The 25361-nt window shown below is 39.2% G+C and overlaps 1 protein-coding gene and 1 long non-coding RNA gene across 10 annotated transcripts in view; one reads left to right on the top strand and one right to left on the bottom strand.

Annotated features, from left to right (window-relative positions):
- Positions 1-25069, bottom strand: part of NRDE2 (NRDE-2, necessary for RNA interference, domain containing) — a 50694-nt gene extending 25625 nt beyond the window's left edge. Inside the window, exons 1-3 of one of the 3 annotated variants that reach the window (XM_033063443.2) lie at positions 24932-25069; positions 22763-22827; positions 247-355 (exon numbers count right to left, since the gene is read on the bottom strand). In XM_033063443.2, the coding sequence (XP_032919334.1) occupies positions 247-355; positions 22763-22827; positions 24932-24942 (185 nt within the window). In that variant the 5' untranslated portion in view covers positions 24943-25069. Of the gene's footprint in view, positions 1-246; positions 356-4133; positions 4312-22762; positions 23641-24931 lie in introns of those variants that run through there. The other 2 variants (XM_033063440.2, XM_033063441.2) reach the window with 2 other exon arrangements.
- On the top strand, positions 4759-18545 carry LOC116998089. 7 transcript variants are annotated; one of them, XR_004418303.2, is made up of 6 exons: positions 4759-5313; positions 5618-5780; positions 6874-7334; positions 8648-8704; positions 11951-12056; positions 14743-18545. It is a non-coding gene; the product is annotated as an uncharacterized LOC116998089 (long non-coding RNA). The 7 variants fall into 7 exon arrangements; XR_004418304.2 differs by having other exon boundaries at positions 6874-7338; XR_004418302.1 differs by lacking the exon at positions 6874-7334 and having other exon boundaries at positions 5223-5313.
- Positions 25070-25361: the final 292 nt, after the last annotated feature.

The following is a 25361-nucleotide window of genomic DNA, read 5'->3' as shown; positions in this document are numbered from 1 at the left end:
TGCAGAAAATTTTCTGAGAAAAAGAAAATGGGAATGTAATTGCATACATACAATTCCTCATTATTTTAAGTTAAAAGGCATGGAAGCGTTATTCATTCTTTTACACATGACTCAGTTCAGGCATTTTTAAATACTGAACAGTAGAATGAAAAGCAGCTTTTAGCTTCTGAATTTGGTCTCATATAACAAAAGATGAGCAGGACAAAAGAAAAAGGCTATTTCAATAGACACTGAAGTACACTCTACCTTATTAACGGTGATTTTTCAGGAATGAGATTGGCAGCTTCTGTAGTGCGCTGGTGCAGTAACAGTGCATCTTCTGCAGAGAAGCTTGGGTTACTAAGCCAGTCTAAATCTGTAGGTAAAGAAAAGTGTGAGATCAATTCAAATTAGCTTGCTGTGCTTTTTTAAGTTGGGAGTTAATCTAGTCAGCAGACAGTTAAATTCACAGTAAATCTCACTAAGTTATGTGCAGTAACTGAGCATATTGGAAAACTCTCCGTGAAATTTCCATTTAGCTCATACTGAAAGCAGATTCCATGTTTAATACACAGCTCTCTACATAAAAAAGAATCTATCCAGCATTCAGTTTTATTACTTAAAAGTTTTAACTTTATATATACACTGTATAAATTTGTTATATATATATATATCTATATATATATACACTGTATCATAATATATTTACTACTATATATCAAGTATACATTAATTTCTATATATAATATAGAAGAGAAATAGTTACATATTTAAAAAGTGAAATTTTAAAAATACAGAAAGGCATAATTAAACAAAAGGTATAGATAATGAATGTGATAAAGCTTATACAAACTAACAGGAGTGTACTTTACTGACTATATGGAAAATATTCTTAACACAATTTTATTGACAGGCACATGCATTACTGATAAGAGTACTCAAGTATTTTACATATGGCAAAAACATGCCACTGAATTCTCAGTTCTCTAACCACTGAAATACCATTAGACCTTTCAACAGTGTGAAGGAAAGCTATTTGATGCTAATTTGGATACACTAGTCAGCATTAAGCATTTTGCTTAATCTCCATTTCAGTCGCCAGATGATATCAGACACTGACAGGACGTGGAAGGGAAATGTTTTGTCACAACTGTACTGATATTAAAAGTTTTATAACAATTTTCACAGTTTTCATTTCTAGAATTCTTTTAAGCATGTGAAATTTCTTCGCTAGTAAACAACAAAAGTTATTTTGCATAAATACAGAACTTAACAGCAGCCCCTCTAGTGCCACACTGACAAATATATCATATGGAACAAATTTGGTCTCCCTGCCTTTCTTCCATACTCTTTACAATCACTTTTGCCTCTTCCTGTCACACTCTTGTCTTTGTGCTCTAGACTACATTGACCTCTACTCCTTAAACAGCATGAATTCATTGTCTGTCAACAAGCCATGTACCTCTCCTCCTTCTAAAGTGTTTCTTTCAGAAACAGAATTTTGGTATGAAAAGCTTTCTTCTGTCTCATGTCCCTGAGCTGTCATCCACAAAAGGATTTAAAGCAGAGTAGGCTGCAAAACAGTTTGTTAACCTAAGTTAAATACATCAAGAAATATTTAAAATAAAGCAAAGCTACAGTCTGTGCTTCCCAGGAGTCCGCCCCCATTATGAAAGGCCCCATGAGGAGCGATCACATCCCTGGCACTTGAACCTCCATCTCTGTGCATGGGAGAATCCACAATTCATGGCATTGTCAAGACCAAAACACAGTTCCCAAGACCAGCCCAATCAATATGCTGCAGAACACCACCATGCACCATTTCCCAGTCTGTTCCTGTAGCTTGGTTCTACCTGAGCAGATAAGATCAAATTGCATCTTTAATGCACTGAAGAATCACTCCAAGAGAATCAAGCCCTGTAGCACAGTCAATACACCTCTGTGGCTACAGCAGCAAAGTTCAGAATTCTCCAAATACAATATTTTCTGAAGAATTTAATCAAACTGACCTATTACTTGAAAAAAAATGAGCAATTTTTGCCATTATGCAACATACAAGTTCAAACCATTTGTTAAAAATCTCCAGGTAATCAGTTAGTTGGATACAAGCATTTCAAACATCACAATGCATTCCAAACTTTAAAACACTATCTCTTCACTTCTTAGGCTTTTTTTCTTGTGGAATGTCTAAGAAGTTTATAATTTTCAGACAGCAAATATAAAAGACCTATTTTTTTGATAATATGCATGCAATTGCTACATGTTTATGAGCACAAGAGCAGTAGCAATCCAATGACATTCTCTTTAAACCTTCTCAAATGAAAAGAAAAATTAAAAATTTACAGCGCATGACTACGGAGACAATTTTTAAGAGTTACATGAAGCCTTTTGTTGCCTCTCAGGGCCTTGAAAATCTGATTTCAGCAAAATTCACTCTATTGTCTGACCTATAGCATAGTTCAGACTGCAAATTATGCTATGCATTATGCTTACTAATGTCAGCAGTGTTACTTATTACCACTGGTCTCTTCATGGTTACAGTTAAAATTGCAATTTATCTTCCACCAAACGCTAATGAAGCTTGACAACATAATTGTAACAAAGCATATAGAAAATTGCAGCACTCTAGAGGCTGCTGCAATTGAGCAGCATAGGAAGCACAAACACTGCTTCTGTTTCAGACAGCACTTTCACTTTAGAAATGGTTTAGGAAGGTTTTTAAAAGTATGAGGCAGAGTGGCTGGCTGCATGAAACATGACCAACATATATTGTTATTTCAACTTTTACAATAAAGCTGCGAAGCAGTCCTAAATGTCTGCTAAAGGCACCTTAGTTTTACATAACATTAAAATCAAAATACTCTGGGATTTCTGTATTAGAATGCATTTTGGCTTCATATCAGATCTGAGCAGAGAACCATCTATCAGAGAGATAGATGCCTGTCAAGTTCTCAAGTTCTCACTAGCTGAATGTGTGAAATTTGATATACACCACCATAAATGTGGTTCTGAGTTAATATTTAATTTTTACAACTGACATTAAAATGTCGTTGTCAACAACGAAGTACAATATTTATTAAAACATAAACCAAACAAATTAAGCTCCAGCTTTGTCAATAATTTTCACACAAAAAGCTCCCAGTATACCAAAATTTAAATCATAAGCAGGGCTAACAACTGAAATCTGGATCCAAAAGTCAGCTTTACATCTTTTTCTGTATAATGTGATCTTCCAGACAGGTGGCCTGAAGCAACATAAGCTACTATAACAAACTTAAATGCTAAATTCATGAAGTTTTAAATTATAACCAAAGTCTTATTACCAGAGAATTTTACTGTATTTTTGCCTGACAGAGCAATTCCACTATTCCTAGAAGTTGTAGTTTGGGATCTTACTATGTCCACTACTCCCTGCACCAAGGGTGATTACCAGAAATGCAGCTAGAACATCTCTGTACCGGCACAGTGAGTACCAACCACTGTTATGCCATCAGGGCTAATGCAGAGCCGGTTAGAACAAGAAGCTAATGCACCAGACTGACAGGACCAAACGTACAAGAAATTTAGACTAGGTAAATAATTCTTTGGTTTCCCTTTGCTCTGGTGTCTCGAGAATGAGCAATTTAAGGGTGGTAGAACCTGGCAAGCAAAAGGAAGGGTTAGTTCAAAACCTTTTCAGTAGAATTAATATAGGTAGTACTTCCTTCACCACTTGGCATTACACCAGAAAGTGTTATTTATTTTAACATTATTATTTATTTTATTAAAAGTAATACACACTAGACATCAACTACAACAGTCAATGTGATACAGTGAATCATAATCTCACTTGTAACCTTCCAAAAAAGTCCTTTACAACCAAGATTTGGCTCAATAAGCAAAGAATTAAAAAACACTTCTCAAGATATTCAAAGCTAGTGGCGAAAAAAGGGGAAAAAAAAAAAAGAGAAAAAAACAGAAAAAATAAAATTAAAAAACCAACACCAAACCAAAAGCCCCCGTGCCGCGCTGGTTACGGGCTGATGGGCCCGAGCCCGGCTGCAGCACCGCCCCCGCCGCCGCTCCACGGCGGGGCGAAGCACGGCCGGAGCGGTGCCGGCAGCGTGTGCCGCTGGAGAGCTGCTAAGGGAAAAACGGTTCTCCCAGGACTTTACCTCTCGTGGAGCCCTCGGAGCTGCCGGCGGGGGGCTCCCCGTGCTGGGCGGCCCCGGCGAAGGCCGGGAACAGCGCCATGTCTCGGCCGCGGCCACCGCCCCCCGCCCGAGCTGCCGGCGGCAAGATGGCGCCGAGCAGGCCGGGACCGGTAGTTCTTCCGGCCGGCCCAAGATGGCGGCTGGGGAGGGCGCCTCGCTGAGGGGACTGCTGCAGGCCGGCTTGCAGCTGGCGGGGCTGCTGCTGGCGAGCGGCTTTCTGTGGGCTTTCGCCTGTCGTGCGCGCTCCGCTGCCGCACTGCGGGCTGGAGCAGGGAACTGCTGCGGGAAGAGGCGGGATAAAGTTTCCATAGCCAGCCCTTCCTTCTCACCACCCTCATCCCTCACGAAGCTCCCCGGGACGGAACACCCGAGCAGTGTCCAGAGGCTGGAATGCTCGGCTGTGTAAAAGATGATGCTGTGCGAGACCAGGCTGTCTTTCTGGCCTTGGTAACCAATGCCTGGAGACCCGTGTACCCCGGCAGCCTCCTCAGTACCGTCAGCGAGGGCACGGGGAATAAATAAATAAATAAATAGCCTCCTGCAGCCCGGCCTTCCTCAGCCTCCCGACCGGGGAGACACCCAGCAGGTCCGATAGCATCCATGAGGCTGCCCTCCACAAAGGAAATGGAAAAATAATTTTTTATGCTTTTACACTTTGTGCTTTCTTGGACAGGATGTTCCGCTTCTCAATTATGTATTGTCTGAAAGAGTATTTCCTTTTTTTTTTTTTTTTTTTTTCCCTCTAGCTAATGCCTGATTCTTGCACTGTGAGGAAAAAATAAGCACCCCATTCGCTTTTTCTGCAAAATTTTATACTCTATTTATACTCTATTAATATACTTCACTATTCTCCTTCCTGGACTCAAAAGTTTGCCTTTTTTCTTTGTATGCTAAAGCCACTCCATAATAGTCTCCTTGTTGAATTTCTTTAGTTTTCCTAATTCTTACACTAATACTCATGCATGACCAGAATTTAATGTAATGATTAAGGTGTACAATGAGTTTAGGGATTATATGGAATTAAAATGACTGCTTTGTTTTGTGCTCCTTTTCCAATGCCTTCTGATCATTCTGTTCGGCCTTGGTCTTCTGAGCTCCAGGATCTGTCAAGAGACCGTTTGTGACTGGCAAAAGATAACAGGTAAACTACTGTGTGTAGATGATGGGACTAGCTTCCCTGTACACACTGCTTCACATCTACCAAACTGATTTTTATAATTCACTTTTTAAATACTGCAGTGACCTTTCTCAGTCAGGTTTCCAGTTGATTACTGTGAATACCTTTGCACCATCTGCATACTTTGTCAACTCTGCAGCCACTGCATTTGTAGCCTTTTTTTAGATATTGATGACTTCATCCTTTAGAAAACTCTAAAACTATTTCTTATTCTTTGTTTCTTACCTTTAGTCTATTATTATTTCCATAAAATGCTATTCATCAACAGGAGAGAAGTATGAAAGTACAGAGAGAAGAGGATTCAGAACAAAAATTATCGTGGACACTGATAGCCTGGAAGTCATGAAATGACTGGGGTCTGCTGGCCAGCTTGGAAAATTTGGCTTTAAGTGTATGCTCACCTACTGATGTGGAGCCAAGTTTTTGTTCAGGTATGTTATCATCCATGAAGTTTTGCAGTAAAACATAAGAATGTAGAAAATGTAGTATGTAACAGATAGAAATATTTATCTACCTAGAACTGATACAGAAGATAGGGAAGAAATCTGAAAGAAGCACCTTACCAGTTTTGAAGAGAGAATTTTAAAATAATTACCTTGCCACATGCACTTTTTAGGCTTTTTCCTGAGAACAGAAAATGTGTGTAATTTTGCAACCTGCAGTTGTCTTTCTGTCTGCCTGGCATAATTTCTCCAGGTAGTTTTATAACTCATGATCAGCGTCAACTAAATTTAAAAGAGGGTTACAGGTTATTACATTACTGCAAATCAAATGAAAACAGGTTGGAACTCAGAGCAGTATTTTGAGTGGGAGCAGAAAAACTCCAGTGTGCATGCAGTTCACATTGGGAGACTGACCTACCGAGAAAGTTGAGTCGGAACTTTCCTGTTCATGGAAATATTCGTTATAAGCATATTTGAATAGTTCCTGAAATCTGTTTATTCTGCATACTTCAGCAGCAGGAAAACGACCTATCTACAGAACAGTAATTATTTCCCTCTTCTCTTATGAGTGAGACTCAAAGCCCTTTCAAGCTTTTGATGCTCCAGTGCAAGATAAACTAAATAATGTAATGTACTGAACTGCCTAAATAGATGTGAGTGACTGTTTACAGCAGACTTAGGATTTGAGTTCTTTTGTATGTTTTGATAAAATCCTACCATTATATTCAGAGGCAAAAAAAAAGAAAAAAAAAAAAAAAGCTCTCTCATGAGGTCCATAGCATTTTCCTTATTGCAATGAAATTGTACGGGATATTTGTGAATCTGATATTTGTGAAATGGGTGCCATGTGAAGCAGTAATTCGTATCTCCATTCTGGCCACAGAGCTAGAGGGACAGTTGGATGTATTCACTTCTGCCATCGTTGGCTCCCCTGAACAGCCCTAATGTGATAAACTGCAGGCTTTGTCTCCACCAGCCTTTTCAAACCTCACCGATGCACTGAGTGCTGCCAGCATCATGTGATGATGCACTTGTATGATAATGGGAATGCTTATGCAGTTTACTCCTATGTGGCTTTCAGACGATGCATTCAGCATGTTCCAGGATTGGGAGGAACTGAGCGAATGGAAAAGGAGGGGGCTATAGCTGTATCTTCCTGCAGCGGGAGCTGTGGAGCACAACAGCATTTCCAAGAGCACAGGTTCCTGTTCTGACAGCATGCCAAGTTTCCAGCCTTACTCTACATTTTCCCAGTCCTTCCTCAGGTTTCTTTCACTAAAAATCCTTTTATCTATGCCAGCACTGCTCAGATGTATTGAGTTCTACTCAGTAATTTTACCAAGGTCTAATTTTTTATTGACACCTACTCAGCATGCAGAAACACAAGAACTCTGTTTTCAGCCCTGCCAGGTGCAGCGTGTGGCTGCTGGGCTGTAACCTCAGCACCATCCCATGGCCACCCTTGCCAGAACAGCACAGAAGAAATTATCTCCTGCAGGACTATCGTATGTTTGGGACTTCAGTGGTGCTATTCAAGTCCCTGTAGGTATTTTATTTCCTCTTTCTACTCTGTTGTCAGGGTGCTGTGCAGACTGGCAGCTCCTGGGGGCCCCATCAGAGCCCAGGAGCTCTCCAGTCAGGAGCAGAGCACTGGGAGCACCAGGGGCAGCCCTAGCCCTGGAATCAGGCACCACCCTGGGGGCAAGGACAGGCTGGGACAGGGACTCAAGTATGCCCAGCCTGGAGGAGCCCGTGGCTGGGAAGGGCAGGGCTGTGAGGAGCTGGAGATTGGCTCTGCTCTCTTTCCCTGCAAAGCTGCTGTTACATTTCCCAGCCCTTCACCCTTCCCACATCTGCTGCTCACTTCAGGAAGGAGAGGACTGGCCTGCCTGGAGATGGACGGACTTCCACCAGCTCTCCCTTCCTGCTCCCTCTCTCAAGTAACCAGCTTCACGCTGCTAGCATCAGGCATGGCATGGCGGGGGCATTTCACAGAGGAAAATATGTAGAGCTCTCCATCAACTTTGCTGTTGTTTGAGAGAGGCAGCTCAAGAAGATGTCTTCTAATTCTTCTTTAATATTACTGTCCCAATCCTCAAAACTGAAAGATCAAAACCAAACATAGTTGGATACTAAGATATTATAATTTTCCATCTGTCTGTCAAAAGGGCTTATCTTGTACTTTTAAAGGGAAATAACTCATATTTAGCAACAAATTTCAATTACTAATGTTCTCTTCAGTTTTAATTATCTGTTTTATTACTTGTACAATAAGTATTCTATGTGATGATTTTGTATAATACTGCTATTACATTTAATGTATCATATTTTCTCCTCAAAGGACCTACTTTGCAGGTCAGTATGTATATGCTTCCCAGAGTATTTTACACAGAGATTTTGAAAATTACATTATAAAAATGCAAGTCTACTACCTTCTTACAATGTAATAAACAATACCTGAATAAAATCTTAGCAGTTTAAATTATTGATAAAATAGGGCTATAAAATTATATGGGAAAGGTGCAAACATTTTTCCTTCAACAGATAAAATTAAACAGAAAATAAACATATACAAGTTGATTGATGCCTTATTGCTAATATTTTTACAAAGGCTGTCATGCTATCTTTCTAATGCTTTAATAAATCTGGTGGTTTATTTACTGATCCAAGTTCTATCTGTAAAATCTTCACTTATGAAAAGCTTGCTGGGCTATCAAATGCTTGCTGGGTCGATCATTTATTACAGGCATATTTGTGATGGACATATCACAAAGATAACTGTTTCAGTTCAAATACACATTCTGATACTACACTTCAAAAACCTAAAGGAGTTTTTTTTACTTGTTTTTTTTCAGGCTTCATGGCAGTGCTGGCCTTGAACTTCAAATTGAAGCCATGGTCTGACTGATTCTGTAAGCAAGTTTGAAATACCTACACACTGTTACAATATATAGAACAGAAACAGCAACAAAATTAATATGAAAAATCTGTATCAAAGTCATACTCTAGACAAGTCTATGAGGTGTTTAGACATAAACCTCAGACTTTTAAAGTATTTTAAATTCTGCTATGTATTCATGTATGCACATGTGAATGTAAGTCTGTATTTCTGTATAGATTCCAAATAAATGAGGGTCTTAATGAGGGTCTTGATATTGTTCCTAGTACATTTACTGTGAACAAAACACAGTAGGAGAGGAAAGAGGTATTTTGCAAACATAAGCACAGTATTTTGTTTGCTAGAAAGGCCAGCTGGCATTTTATACAAGCCTTCTCAGAGTGAATACCAGAGAATTTTAAGAAATTCAGAATAATCAGAACTTCCTGTATGTATCCAGACCTATAAAATTCTATCCAGTTTCTTTTTGCAGAGAAAACAGGAAAGGAATTTTAGTCCTCAAAAAAATGCAAACCAAAAACCCCTACCCTACATCCACCCTTATTTTTGGCCTATTTTTGTATTTTGTATAACCCTGTAGTTCTGCCATCTTTCTTTCTAAAATACCACACAAAATTACCTCCTGTAATAAAAATGCACTTGATATACTTCTTTATTCTCACATCAAAACAAGTGTTACATGCTACTTTGTCAGAAAACATTCAACTTACTGCATAATTTTGAGATTTATCACTTTATGGCTTTATTGTGTGGCCACAAGTGAAGCTTCCAGTGACTGTAATGAGGTGGGTTTTTTGGTGTCTTGGGATCATAGGATCAGATGTTAATTTGGAGGAGGAGTCATATTCCTAATGAACCTTTCAAAATGCAGCCTATGAAACAGTATGCTTAAATACTCAGTATTTAAAAAATAAATAAGCTACACCAACGGTCAGGATCTTCCATTTTCTATTGCATTTAGCAATTCTGCATTTTCCCTGGATTTAATGATTTCTTATGTAAAATCCATGCTAATGTCTCATTAGACTTTTCCCCAAAATAAAGTTGAACTTGCCATTTATCCCTAGTCTCTAACCTTTTGTGAACATATGTCTGAAGGGATGGTCTGAGTCACAACATTTAGTTGGCTGAATCATACTAGTGGCTCATAATGACTATAATTAATAATTATAATTGGGCATTTCCAAACAATTGCTTCCCTTACATAGATTCCCCCTATGATATCCAAAAATCTTGTTATTAATTCCTAAGGACATGGCCTTCTATTCTGTATTAAATTCAACTTCTGTAGATTACCTGTTTTATAGGATTGAAATTTTTTATATGGATCATTGTGAGCAATGCCTCTTTTTTGCCATCAGCAAGTTTAATTTGTACATTCTTATTTTTCTGTCATTGCTTTTATTAAATAATATTGGCCAAATGTTGGTATAAGGATCGCACACTGAATTCCCTCTTTGGTCTCATAGTCCCCTTTCCAGCACAGACCTATTCTCATCCCTCTTTCAGCCTTTTTTAATCTAACTTACATTTCTTGTGTTATTTTTCATTTCACCTAATAATCCCAGAAGTACTACATTGTCAAATGCTTTACTGAGATAAAAATTAATTGTATCCAAAAGATTTCCATCATAAAAATTCTGCTGCCCTTAAAGTACACTCACAGTCTATCTTTGGTGAACTTGAACTGCATTTTATCTCATCTTCCTTTTATTTCCATACTGTTCATTAATTTCAAGCTTTATTTTAAAGCTTTGTGTATTGTTGTAGACTAAGAGAATAATTGCAAATATAGCAAATGTTCATAAAATAAAAGTGATGCTTGTTATATAGCACCACCACAATACCACAGGTGGATAAAACTCTCTACCACAAGCAATAAAACTTCATTCCCTACTTTTTTCACTAGTCAGTAATGCTTCCCTACCCCCTTGAATTAGTTGAGCTCCTCTAGTTTAGCTTCCACCCCACAGTTCTTTTCACGTTGTGTATATTCTCTTTTGGCTTTGACTTTCCTTTCTACATCTTTGTGTGTTCTGAAAGCTGCAAAATTAACTCATTAGGCTGGGCCATGCATCTAGAACCTTCAGGGCTCCCCCTCCTTTATGTGCTAGCTGCAATGTACTACCTATATTGCTAAATAGTCTTTTACTTTTTGTTTCAGTCTTCTGCAAGATCTAGCTCTGAGTTAGGTTTGGCAAATCTACCTTGTGTCTGCACCTCCAAGATGCCAAATCATAGCTTTCTTGATTCATTCATTTCCCTTCTCCAGTCTATACAGAGATTTTCCTTGTTTTTTCTCTGACTGTGAAGATATTTACACATCCCTCTTTCATACTTGGAATGTAAATTCCAAACAATTTTTTATCTGTGTTAGATAAATTCCAGACCTCTGAGTTATTGCCTCAATTACTATGTATAATTTAGCAATATTTGTTCTTATAGTATTAAAAAAACCCTATAAAAGTTTGTCAAAACAGTTTTGTTAATTCTTCCATTTAATTTGGATTTTTCAGCCAGGTGGGGATGGAGAGAGGACTGTTCTGTTTTTACTTTAAACACAGTTTCCTCCCCATCTTTGCTACCTACATAAATTAGTCTAAAACAGCATCAATTTGCAGCCAGTAAAAAAATAAAAAAGCTTTTGTTGTTACTTGCACAAGTACGTGAGCTGTAGTGGCATTAGCAGCCCATGTTTTTCACTGTACAACTGCATTTTTAAATCTCTATGCAACCTTATCAGAAATCTTCCTCATCCCCATGTTTTGCCAACAACTGTGCTGAGATGCCTACAGATTTTCTTTTCTCCAATCTCCATTTGTGCTGTAAAATTACATTAATTCAGCTGCCAATGAGACAGTAAACTTACTTCAGTTTTCTAGAGTTTCAATTTGTAAATAATATCACATGGATATCCATTATTGGTATTGAAAAGTTTATTACCAGACAATTTCTATAATGGTTGAGTTGTATGCAATGTCACCTCTCTGCCAGAATGCTGATTGCTGTCACTAGACCACTGATATACAGGCATTGAAACTAGGAGATAAATACACAGTTTTAAAAAATCGACAATATAATGACCAGAAATCCTCAACTATTTCACTGCTCTTTCAGCACACTGAAGATTATTAAGCCTATAAAAAACCCAGCCTAATATACCTAAATTATGGATGCCATCACTAAGTCATAATACTGTATTAACTGGGACTAATCAATTACATATTTATTAAAATTTAATCCTCTATCTTACTAACAGTGAAAGTCCTACCATACAGACTGCAGTTATTCTGCTGATGTGCTGTTCCTTTTGGCTATAAAAGCATCAGTATGCTGCACAACCTTGAAAAGAAGAGAATGCATAGGTAAGTAGACTTGGTAAGCGCTATAACAACAATTGGAAATTTAATTTTCATGTAGAGAAGAAAGAACATTAATTTTACTTTTATGGTTCTTCCTCAAAGAACCATAGGTATGTCCTCAAAAGTACGTCTGTGCTTTTTCCATGCACTTCACTTACACCTTACCCATCCCTTAGTCTATGCCACATTAAATGGCATAAAAGCAGTTCTTTTGGCTCAGAAGGCTGGAGCCAGTTGTACATTCATTAAATGTATTAGGAGGAAAAGTAAGGATGATGGCAATTCAAACCTAGTTCTTAGTTCAAGAATAAGAATAGCCAAAATAATTTGAATGCCCATATACCTGCATCAGTGTAAGATATATACAATTTTATATTCTATAGCTTATTTTATATACACATACAGGAGTAGAGCAGTTTGAAATTTACAAATTCTCAAGAAAATTCAGTACTTCAAAAATCTGTACCACAGATTTTTTGTTAGTCTGTACCATGAACATGAATATGCACAATTTTATCAAAATGTTTGCAACCATCTTCATTCTCTTGTGAGCAGGAGGTTGGACTAGAAGATACTCTGAAGGCTCTTCCAAGCTGACTCATGCTATGATCCTGTATGAATTGTCTCTCTCTAGAATTCTCTGTCTTCACAACCATTATTCCACGCCCAGACATGCACAAAACCAGATGAGAACCCTTCGTTAAAAAGCTCGTAGCACAGATTTGTCTGCCATACATATTTATTCCCTTTTTGGTACCCAGACTCAGAATGATCACGACCACACATGACCATCTGGTCACAAATGGCCAGGCATATATTGTTCCTTTCCTTTTCCCAGACACTCAGTATTGTACACCAATCACTTATCTCACTGTCTATCCCAAATACTTTTTCTTCTCTTATTAAATGTTACTTTCCTTTTTAATTCCCCAAAGATTTTTCATTACTTTCTCTTAAATCATAAATTTTTTCAAAGCTGTTGGGCTTTCATGAATCCTAAGTTCATTTTCTCAACTGCAGCCATTATCTGAAATACTTCCTACCCATCTGGCTAAAAGAGTTTTTTGGACAGAGGACTTCTCACCTATTTTCATGACTTCACTTTATTTCCGTGAACTGTCATGTAAATATCTACAACTTCTAAGATGCTTCAGTGACAGTTTCTTATTCCATACACTTTGCTTTGATAAACAATTCTTGTCTACTCTTTTCCTTATTATGCACATTAGATATAAGCTCTTCTTTCTATAATTTAGCCTAGCAATCAGGTTACCATTCCAAACTAGAAATCATATATATACACACATATATATAAAAAACAATTTAAAAATCCTTACAAAAGTAAATAGGAAGGCAGATAACAATTTACACAATTAATTAATGACTAAGAAATTATTGTTAGTGTTCATCACTCTATCCAGAAAAACTTCATTAAAATATAGCTAATCATGGCAGACAATCTTGTGCTGAAAGCAATGTAACACTGCAGCTTCATTTCCTAGGAATCACAATCATTTATTCCTGATCTTTAGGGCTGCTCAAAGTCCTAAAATCAAAATAATACTTAAATGGCATTCTGCCAACTCTGCTATCAAAAGTGTGTCAGTGAGTTTTAGAATTAAGTACTTCTGAGATAAGCACATGGCTCTTTTAATGAAGAAAGTACACCATATACTTAAATCAAAAACTTCTGTCACCTTCACACTGAAAGGGGAAGCTGTGCTCCACCCCTAACCATGTTACAGCCTTTGGCAGAAGCACACAGTAGCCTCATATGAACTATGGGATCTCTAAACACTGTCAGAGCAGCCTTCATTTAGGAAGAGCTACATAAAGCAGGCTCTGCTAGGTTCATCCAAGTTCATTTATAGAACACTGCACCTTCAGTTTGAGTTGGTATCCCATATTTGTTAGCAAAAAATCAGGAACACTATACTAGAAAGGAAAGAGATTCCAATGTTGACATTGCAGAAGTTCTTGAACAGCCATAATCATTAATGGAGGCCAGGTACTAAAGTACCACTACAGAAATATGAATCCTGAAGACTTTAAGACCTTGTCTGCAAAGTATCCTATTTTAAAATGCTAAGATCAGGGTTCTTCTTTGGCTGCTAGAAGTAATTACTTTCTATTGCTATTCAGAAAATAACTATTTCAAAAAGGTAAATTACTAGGACTATGCGAGTCACAGATGAGCTCAGAGAGAACGACATTCAGATAATCAGCACAATGAGTTAGTGAGCTGTCAGAAACATAGTTAAGATGAGGAGAGGTGCTTGGAGAGACTAAGGAGGAAAGGGAGGAAAGCAGTAAGAAAGGCCAGAGTTAGAAAAGGCCAATAATGTCAATCAATAGCTGTAGCCAAACAGAGTATTCTGGTGATAGAATTTGTTCTTCTCAAGTCAAAAGAAATAGAGTATTTTCATGTGTTATTTTTCCCTGTTGTTCAGGGATCTTCTTCCCTAGGGCAGCCAGCAGATTGGGTGGGAGATTTCTCCAGCAGCAGATTCTGACATAATTTTTTCCTGTCAAGGAAAGATCTTGACAGTCATCAATTACATTGCCGTTCAAAAGGGAATCTGTTTGCTCCTTGTCAAAGTGCCTGCTCTGCATTTATTACCTTTGTTTGGATTTGTTTACATTTTCAATTATGTTTTCTGCACACAAGGATTCTCATCCTCTCCAACAGAAACTGCAGTTAGACTCATCAGATGGCACTCCTAGAATGGATTTCTGAAGCCTGATGATCATCAGTCTCTCTCCACCCTGTAGATTTCCCCAGCCCCACAAGCAGGGTGGTATGACAGAGGACAAGAGTCATTTATTTCTCTGCAATGTCTAGCCTGCCATCCCTGGCTGTGGAGCAGAGGGCCCCGGAGCAACTTTATTTGTAGCCTTTCCTTCACTGCAGTCAATGACAAAGATGACTGGGAACCCGAGGCTCTATTGCTTCTCATTCCCAACAAGTCACAACGGGCACAGTGGTACATGGCTCAGTGAAGCAATCGAGTTTTTCAGAGAGTTTGGTGTGTGTTTTGTAATTCTGTAACCCTGCAGTTTTCCAAGTGGTGGTTCAATACCAAAATGAAGATAATCCTTTTAATTCTGCTGAAATCAAATAATTCTATTCATTGGTGGCATTCCTAAATTATTTTATTTTCAAGGGAGAAAAAGCCTTCTCTCAAATCTCCAATTACCTACCATCATTTTTCTTTTTTTTATTATTTCACCTTCTTAAAACATGTTTGGTGATTGTAGAAGCATTGTTTTATTTGAGATTACTCCTGATTTATAATGGTATAGTTAATAAAATCAGTGAAAAATCAGAAATTACAGCTGAACAGTGACCACTGTTTCATGATAAAAAATGGCAGTAGTAACTTAAAACTTTCTCAATACCCCTGTGCCCCTCACCTGTTCCAACAAAATTGCTTGCAGGGCTTCTTAACTAAGGTTCTTTAAAAAGTCGTCAGCACTAAGTCAAGGAACTGACTGGAGTTAAAAAAGAATTATTGATTGTGATAATCACTAGCACATTCAGTTGCTAGCATAACTGAATGGCTGGCATACCACAGGCAGAAGAGGCAACAGGAGCAGGGAAGCAGGAATACCTCATGCTGATAATGGTGCCTGGACAGCAGCTAAATAACAGCCTGTGTAAGATCAAAACTGAGAGCAGGATTGTAACACCCATTGAGCCAATTCTCAAATATCTGTGTTTAGATTGTCTTCATTGCAGATTATCTGTGCCACAAATGTAAACCAACCACCCTGCATCCAGCATAGGTATTAGCTGAAGCTCATGACTGTACAAACATCTCTTGCTAGACTGTGCCTGGCTTGGAAACAATACATGCACCTTCCTGCAGAGACAGAGATCATAAATTCTGTCAAACCAATGTGGCCTCTGTGAAAAAACAGCTGAAGTTTTTCCTCACTGTGTTCCCAGAACCAGGATGACAGACAGCATGCTGCAGTCACACCGCATTGCTTTCCCTCAGGAACAGCTCAAACCTAGCTGGGCTTCAGGCCAGCTGTAGGCGCCTTCATGTGGAAATGATCCCCAGCAGGCAGGATTATGGGAGGCCTTTTAGGTCAGGTGAATATGATACACATGCACGGATCCGGTTTGGATATCTGACCCAACAAACTCTCCCACAGGCAAGACAGCATTGAAACATCAACAGCAAGAATCCTGGCCAGTTCCTGGAGGAAAGTATGGGAGCAGAATGGAAAGGCCAAAATGTCATAGGTGACACCACCAGTGAGGCATTTACACTATTAAGTATTACTTGCAAAAGAAAATGGGAAACATTACAATTAGGAGGAGAAGGGTGTTGAGAAATATCCCATCTTCGGGTCAGCTCCAGCCCATTTGAATTGCATGACCCTGAGGATTCAGCTGAAGTTATAAGAATCACTTATAAATCACCTTGGTTGTTTGCTACAGTGCTAACACTGTAACAAGCACAGTTGTTTTGTACAAACTATGATCACCTCTCAGTTTTAGTTCTGGATAGCATTTTAGTAGCTGATTATTCTGTTTTATTTGTATTGCAACACAAATGTGCTTACCATTTTGGATTGTTTTGAAAGAACATCGTTTGCCGTAGAAACGCAAGCCAACTTACAACTGAGCACAAGTAATTTTACTTCAGCGTAATCACTGTCGCAGTTTCCCCTAAATGGATGATCAAAAATTCACAACTAATTATTTTCACACTATATTCAGATAAAGTGCATAACTTCATAAAAAGAAGTTAGCTTCAGGACTTGCAGTTCTGTGTGTCTTGTTCTGTGTGCCTGCCCTGTATAAGCAATACCAAACAAAGCCAAACAAGCTGTTGGCCTGTCCCTATGTTGCAATCTTGTGGAATATCATATTCTCTAGAAATGTCAATTCCTTTTAGCTGCAAGAGTTGCTCAGATTTCTACATCTTTAAGCATTTTTCCATTAGGAAAAGAAATTAATGACATTTGCTATGATCCTTGTTTTTTTAGGAATAATGGGCATTACAACTTAATTTATGGAGTACAAAGAAATTCACATGAATAGGAGCAATTTATTTGCCTGTAGTTCCCAGACTTTTTGTAGACAGCTGTATTCTAAAAATCTTCCTTCCAGCATTTCTGACGTCACACAGACAGAATTAGAGCAACTTCCCAATGACTTCCTCAGTTCTGAAACGATTTCTAAATTCTCAGAAAATCAGCTGAACTCTTTGACCCTTCTATTGTCTGCATCTACACAGGGCCCAGGGTGAGCACAATATTTTCTACTGCCCATTATGCAAATCAAAGATGTCATTGTTTCTTGTGGTCTCTGAATGGAAAGTGGCTCTCATGGCCCCTACTTTGGATGAAATGGTTGAACTGTCCAAAGTCCAACATGGTTAGCATGCTCTTCAAACTTCATTTTTTCATATTGTCAAGCAGATCTCTTTGGAATCGTACAGAATCTCTTATCTTAGCCAGACAGCACAGGCAATCCCATGTGGCCATCCACTGAAGCCAAGAGAATTACTGCAGGGATGGATCTGGCAGTACAGTGTGTTGAACTGAGTTCCCTTAAGCAAGAAATCAGCACAAATGTACAAATCCAACTGTGTCTGAGGGCTCTGTTTTGCAGCCATCTGTACAGGCTTCTATTGTTAAACAGAAGTAAACCAAATGTTAGACTAAATGACACTCGTTGATTTATGTATGAAGGTAAAAAAAATACACATAATTATGAAAGCTGAAAATAACTAGATAAAATTGGTTTGAATTATTATAAAACCCAAAAAACATTATGTTTCAGCAAAACACTAAGCATCCACCCTAAGACATGTTGACATTGCAAATTAACACCAGATTCCCAACATGACATCTTAAGATAATCTGGTCTAAAAGACACAGCCAGCTGAAGGCAGTTTGCTGTACGTCAGTTTCTCAGACAAAACAAGAGAGCTGAAATGTCTCCTCCTTTGTAATGGTACATAAAATCTTGCATCGTTTTTGTAGAATAAAGAATGTGCTTGATTACTGTTTGCCAAATCAATAAGTAATTGCATAGTGAAACATATTGCTACAGAAAACCACCAAGGTCAAGAACTGAGTAAATTCTAAAAATGTACATGAATACCAAACTACCTGGAGCTGCGGCTGTTCACAATCATTCTGGAAGCTTTTTAACAAGTCACGCTTCAAAGTTAAGGAAATATTTTACAGTTGAAGTGTAGAATACAATCCTTCACGGGATGGACTGATTCCTCTTACCAGCAGCAAGTTCAAGGACCTCATCTTGCCATAGATACAGAAAGATACTGACCCAATCTGATCTCCAATCTGATGCAGAACAGCATTTTCTACATAGCAACCTCGGAGCTTTCTGTGATCCCCCTGCTGTTTTGGAGTTGAAAAAAGCAGAGTGGATGCCAATTTCAGTTAATTTTTTTGCCATTTTGTTTTATCAGTAACAACCATTTTAAGGATAAGCCACATAAATAATATGACACCAACTTACAGATTTTTTTTCTCAACAGAGTAACTCGAGTATGTTTTAATCTCTGCAGTTAGAATTGTTTTTAAATGCAGCTCTGCACAAAAACTTGATCCACCTTCTGCTTTTGCTTGCATTTGGGGCCAGCTTCTGACCACTTTAAGCAGAGAAACACAGCAAGGGTTTAAGCACTAAAGTGGTCTCTGATTCAGACAAGATCAATAATCCCATTAATTAGCAACAATATTTTGCCTTTTAAACACTCTTTTAATTGCAATGAAGGCCACAAATGGAATATACACGAGCTGTGGAGCAATTGCCTCTGCAGAAGTCTTTCCAAGCAGTCACTAACCATACTGTGAAGTCTTTCTGTAACTCCAGTATGCTTTGGCACAGAGCAGTTTCTCTACAATCTGGAAGCTCCTCCACCCCTGGAGTTGTGTATGACCAGCAGCTAAGACCAGCCAGCTGATGGGCAGTGTTTTGCTGATGTCTGGGTTAGCAGCTCTTGCCTCTGCACTATTGTTGCCCTCACTGTAGAAACCTAGCCAAGAGCCACCTTTTCCAAAACTCTGGGGACAAGTATGGGAATGTGACATGGGTGGAGTGCAGGCATATGAGGAAATGAAACCAGCTTCTTCTTCTGGAGATGAGTGAAGCAAGTTAAAACTTGGGACCTCAGTTTTAGACGCAGGTACAGAAGTGGCATAAGAGGGCTGGTGTGGAAGATGTATCTTCCTGCACATGCAGCACATCAGTCAGGGGACAGAAATTTGATGCTTCCAGTTGTACCAAACGCCAGCCCCTATCCAATGAATTAATCCTGTGAGCTCCTGCTCTGTATCCCTCTGTTTTGTTGTCATGGAATGTATACTAGCATGGAAAACAAACAAGTTAAAGTTTACATTCAGGAAGTCAATCACATGGAGAGACTGATCAAGCCAGCACCACAATGAAAGAAGGCTCAGAGTAATAACCCCCACCATAAAACCTGTGACAGAATTAAGTCAAACAGTTGGAGCAACAGGGTACTATAGGAAAAGCTCACTGCATAACAGCCCAGTTTTAAGAAACCAGACAGGAAATAGCACACAATTATTGACTGTAGGGCTTTCCATAAAGCAGCTGGCTCTTAAACAGCCCCTGGTTCCCAGCACAGTAAATTACTCTTCTATGGGTGGGTGGGTGTGTCAGCTATACAAGAAATGGTCTTTATGATCCTGATATGAGAGCAAGAGAAACCACAGTTTCCATTTACTCAGGGTAGAAGACAATGTACCCTTTATCACATACCCCAAGATTTGAACCATGGCCCCATCTTTGTGCCATGTTAGCTAAACAGCTGGAATCAATGATCCACCAAAGTAACAGTGTTACAGTACACAGCTCATACTCTAACTGGAGTACATGAGGAATGGTTCACTAAAGTATGAATGCTATCATCCAGCATTCACTGGAATTAAATATTAGTGTTTTGACTTTACATGGCAGGGCCAAGTCAAGAAGTTGCAGTTTTAGGTACATGATGAATGGGAGGACACAAAACTGTCCCAGAATCTGTATTAAGAGAGATATAAAACATTAAAGCACCTTCTGAGAAAGGCTAGTAAGTGGGTACCAGAATGATTAAGACATGTAGGGAGTTATGATTTATTTCAACAGGATGCAAGGAGAGGATTGCCTGTGACAAAATTTCTGGGAATACATATAGTAAACAAGACTTGTGCTGAATATAGCATCTTTCTCTGTGATGGCTACAAAAACCACACAAAAATAGGATACTGAAAGAGGTACCATGCAAGCTTTGCTGGGTGGAATTGGTATAGGACCACAAACATTTAATTCATTTAATACAGAAATTCTAGCAAATAAATTCTCAATATTGTAAGAATGGAAAGTTGTGGTAACCAGAAGAACAGCAAGCTGGCTACCAATATCTTTATAAACTTCCATACAAGTACCTGGCAGTACCTTCAGTGACACACTAATCTATCACTGTGGTGCCCATTAATAATCTCTGAAACCATACCATAGGAAGCCAGCTGTGCTTTATCTTGTATTCTATTTCAACTAACTAGCAACTAGCATATATCAGGTTAATCAAATTTGGATAGCCATTGAAAATAGCCAGAGACAAATCTTAGAAACTATATTCCCTAACTTGGTAAGAGGCAAATTCAATGGAGGATGGCTTAAAACTATTTAAGATAATATTGAGGGTTGTATAATGCAGCTACAAAGGAGTTATTATTGCATTGTTAGGAATTTGTCAGATGAGTGCCACTCATATAAAAACCATACCCTTATGTAAATTTGCTCTCATTCCTAAAGTCTTTCATAAAAGATACCTATAGTAGCAGGAGATTGTTTGCATTGTAATACACATGCCATCAATGAACTCAGCAAACACTATGCTCCCTGGCTATCATGCTGAGGACGCGCTTGCCTGACCACACCCTGAGCTCAGAATTACAAAGTATGAAATACTCCTCTGGTATCTGCATCTGGCAGCAAGTCTCCAGTGAGATGTGTATATGGCAAGAGGTTTGAATGTGTGTCTGTATCCACCTTCAAAACTATCAACTTCAAAGATAATGTAAATTTTGGACATGGAAAAATCTGCAGCTATCATAGATCTGTGGTTTACAGATTTACAGGTTAACTTCTTGTTGACTGAAAAAATAAAGATGTCTTATTTTGTACTGTTTAAGACACAGTAACATGTCACATGACCTTTGAGACACAAGATAACTTCCTCAAACAAAATGCCAAGGTTACCTAACATCTGTCTGAAACTGGAAAACCTTTAGACGAAAGACAAATAAAACTTCATATATGACAATAAGGAACTGAGGGAAAACCAATCATGCTAAGACTTCTTTGTAGTGGTAAGCAGTACTTCACACCACCAAATTCAGTTGACAGCAATCTAAATGGCAGTTTGTGTTTAGTATCTTTTCCTAGCAAGAGTATCAGGGTAGATAAGAATATTTGCAAATGACACTAAATGGAGAAAGTATAATGTAAAGTATTTTCTAGTACAGGTACAACTGGGAAAAATCAGGCATCCTCCTGCATGTTTAGATTCCAGACACTAATAGATTTTCCAGCAGCTGGTAAAACTCTGCAAAGCTTCACTGAATCCTGGACAATTTGCTTATCTTAAGTGTTCCACTACAGTATCTGACTGTATCGCAACCACTTAGATCAACCACTTTCCTAACTCACCTCAAACTTTTCAAAAGCAAATAATAAGGTCTTCCTGAAGAATTCTTTTCACCTAAAAATAAATTTGCACCAGTTAAAGAGAAAATAATGTGTAATAATACTTCATGTACTAATTATAACATTCTTGTGTTCTTGTGCATTTGTTCTTGGCTGACCCAAAAGTCACTTATCAAGTTTATCTGACATCAGCTTTTACAAAAATAGAAAATAAAAACAAACAAACAAGCATCATTTTAGCAACTTTAATAGCTGTGCCAAAAAATAATCACTTGGGCTGAAAATTGCCATGATGATTGTCTGTTTTGGACTGTAAAAACTTAATTGAAAACTGTTCATATTATACTCTAATAATAACAGCTGCAGAAAAGCCAATAGAGGAATTAATAATTTCATCTTTAGAACAGGACTTGACTAGCTTGCAGCAAATACAGCACAGTCACACTCCAAACAAAGAGGCTAAAGCAAAATTCTGAACAGTCACTCACTAAATAGCACCATCTAACCTGAATGCTGAATCAGACAGATCAGATAGAACTCTTCCAAAAAATTGCATATAATTATGTTGTTCCAGGTTATCATATAATCTAAGCAACCAACCTTAACTTCAACTTTTCCCAGATTGTATAAGCTTGAACTTGCGGTGAAATACCTTTATTTATTGTGTTTACACGTGTACACTTGCATGCACGCATAAATCCCACAAATATACAAACCAAATACAAAGAGTGCATCCAAATGGTGGAAGTTTTAGAAGAAAGCACACATTACCTGTAAAGGAAAAATTCAAACTATTCACATAATACAAACATGTAGCTCCACATTCTGTTATTTGGCAGTACCATTTAGGCTCCATAAGATGGCAGACCTGCATACATTTAACAGATGTTGGTGTAATGACATTGCAGTAAATACATTATTTTTTAAATTGTTGCTTTAAATTGATGGGGCATGTTTTCACTCAGAATGTTTAGAAAGTCATATATTTAGAACTATAACAAACCTGTCTTACTACTCCATATTGCCTTTGCCATACACTCTGATGGCTTTGGACACGGCCTAAAGCACCTGTAAAAAAATAACATGTAGCATCATCACTCAGAGCTGATAGACTGGGAATTACCATTACTTGATCAATTTAATTCTTTCTAATAAACACATAATTGGTATTTATTCCCATTGATTCATTCTAGAACGTCTGGTCACTGCAAGCTAACTCTAAGAATATTGCTGCCCTGAACACACCAAAGCCCTTGAGGTTATCTTTTAAATACTCTGCTTTACAGGAGACTGTTTGGGGCAACAATGACTTACTTGTTAACCCTGAAATTGGTATATTTATTTCCCATTGAATGATGAGATGATGTCACTTTTAAAAGCTTTTTTCAGGTTCTCCGACATTAATGTAACTCTATTATTTGTACAGTCATTATAGTATTATTATGGTGAATTATTACAACAAATTTATTTTATGAGTCATATTAGGTTGTTCTGGAAAATACTGCAGAACAAGGTGATGCCTTTAGCAATGCTTTATACCAATTTCCTTTCCATTTGTTAAGATGTCAAGCTGGTTTAGACCTAAGGTGTTCAAACATGATTTTTTCAAAAACATTATCATACTTTAAATGACCAGGTAAGAAACAGAATGAGTTTGCAGTCTCACTTTTATGTTTCAGTTTAGCAAACTTGGACTCATAAACATTATAATTACACAGGCATATAATTATCCCATAAAGGTTTCATTGCACTTGCTCCACTTGGCTAAGATTACAAGGAAAAGTGGTTAGATTGTTTTCAATATTTTGAAAGAGTTCTTTGGAAAAAAGACAGTAAGAAGTGTTCATGCCAACAGGAAAGCAGCTTGTACTCAGTAGGACCCTGAAAAGGAAATCAAGATAATTTTAAATTAAAAACTGATCTACTTCCAGGTAATCAAATGGAACAAAGAAAATAAATTACCAAGAAATTTAACTCAAAATCCCTACACCAGCCCATCAAGAATGTTATCCTTTTCTAGTTAGGAAGAAAACTTTCACTAGAGTGAAAAAATTGGGCTGTTATGTTCATATGCAAATTTGTAATTTTTCCATATGTAAACATGCTCTTTAATAATTGCTTAGCAGCAAACCTTATTTAAAACACTGCTCCTGACACATTCACAGGCTTCTTGCTGACTCACTCATCAAGAATGGGATTTTGAAAAAGAGCAATGAAAACACTCCAATAACAGAAATACGGAAGAATTCAGATAATGAGTGTCTGTAACCTACTTCTACCTTTAGACACTTATTGTATCAAGCTTCACAGATGTGCCAGGCAAATCTTGCTGTTTTGAAACCCCCATCGTTTTTAAGGCAGTCCTGTAAGCTTCTTACTAGTGCAGAGAAGACTTTCTTTGCCTCTGGTTTATGTGTATTTATTTCAATTAGAGACATACAAAAAGCCCCACACAAGTGGTTATGGAATCTCTGCAGCCCCTTAGGCAACAGGGCTCTGGTGGGCTCTGGCCAGGCCCGAGGGGGCTCCCAGCCCCACAGGCATGCAGACCACCCTCGCGTGCCTCGGCACAGCTTCGCAGTTCGGGGCTAATTTTGCAGAAGCATCTCTTTTGTGTTGAAAGATTTTGCAGCGTTTCAGCAAGATATTTCAGCGATCAGTCATCACTTCGCCGTGCCTATCCTCCCCCAGCTGCCACTCAAGCTGTCACTTGGAGCAGCGGTCCAAGAGACGCTTCTCACAGGGCACTGCAAGGGCAGCATAAGCAGGGTTGATCTGCCACATTGTGCACCTCTGGCACTCTGTGCTGTGGAAAAGAATTGAGAAAAGAGGCTTTGTCTTTCTGCTCCTTTTTTAAGTAGAAAGTCTGGTCTAAAGAGGTCACGGACTGAGGAACAACTTCTTCCTGCCAGCTCTGGCTTACGAGCAAAGCAATTGCTATTGCTGCAAGCTGCAGCGGTACGAAGAGGCGGGAAATCCGCTGGGCCGTGGATGCTGCCGAGCAGGGCCGAGAGCGCCCAGAGGCGCCGGTGCTGCGGACAGCGCCGGCTCCGGCAGCCATTCCCGGCGGGGCCGCGGCCGCCCCCCGGCAGCGCTCTGGCACGCGCACCCCAGCATCCCCACTTGACGCATTGCAGGTGCCGCGCGACCAATCGGAGGCCTTGACTCTTACCAGATAACCATTGCAGAGTCCCGTTAGCCAATCAGGCGCTCCTTGACAAAGTGCTGCCTCAGATGCCTCAGCACCGCTTCCGTCGGTACTGCCGTGCCAGGCGACAGTAACCTTCCGCGAGAGCATATAGGTCCCGCCGCCGGCCAGCGGCTCGCTGGCGGGAGCTGCCCGCCGGGGGACCGAGGGAGCCGGGACCCCAGCGGCCGCCTCAGCGCTGCCTCCCCCTCGCTGGCGCTGCAGCATCTGGCAGCGCCCGGGGCGCAGCTGCCATTCCCGGGCAGCGAACGGCCGCCGAGTCCGGCACAGTGCCCTGCTGCTGCGGCCCTTTGCCTTCGGGAAAGTGGGGGAAAACGGGGTCCCTCGGGAGGCCGCAGGAGGCTCCGGGAAAGCGAAGCGGGTTGTGCTGTGCCGCCCGGGCCCTTGCTGGTGG

Source organism: Catharus ustulatus, chromosome 6 (assembly GCF_009819885.2).
Source record: "Catharus ustulatus isolate bCatUst1 chromosome 6, bCatUst1.pri.v2, whole genome shotgun sequence".
Lineage (NCBI taxonomy): Eukaryota > Metazoa > Chordata > Aves > Passeriformes > Turdidae > Catharus > Catharus ustulatus.
The sequence above is the reverse complement of the archived record's forward strand: the minus strand, read 5'-3'. Positions and strand labels throughout refer to the sequence as shown.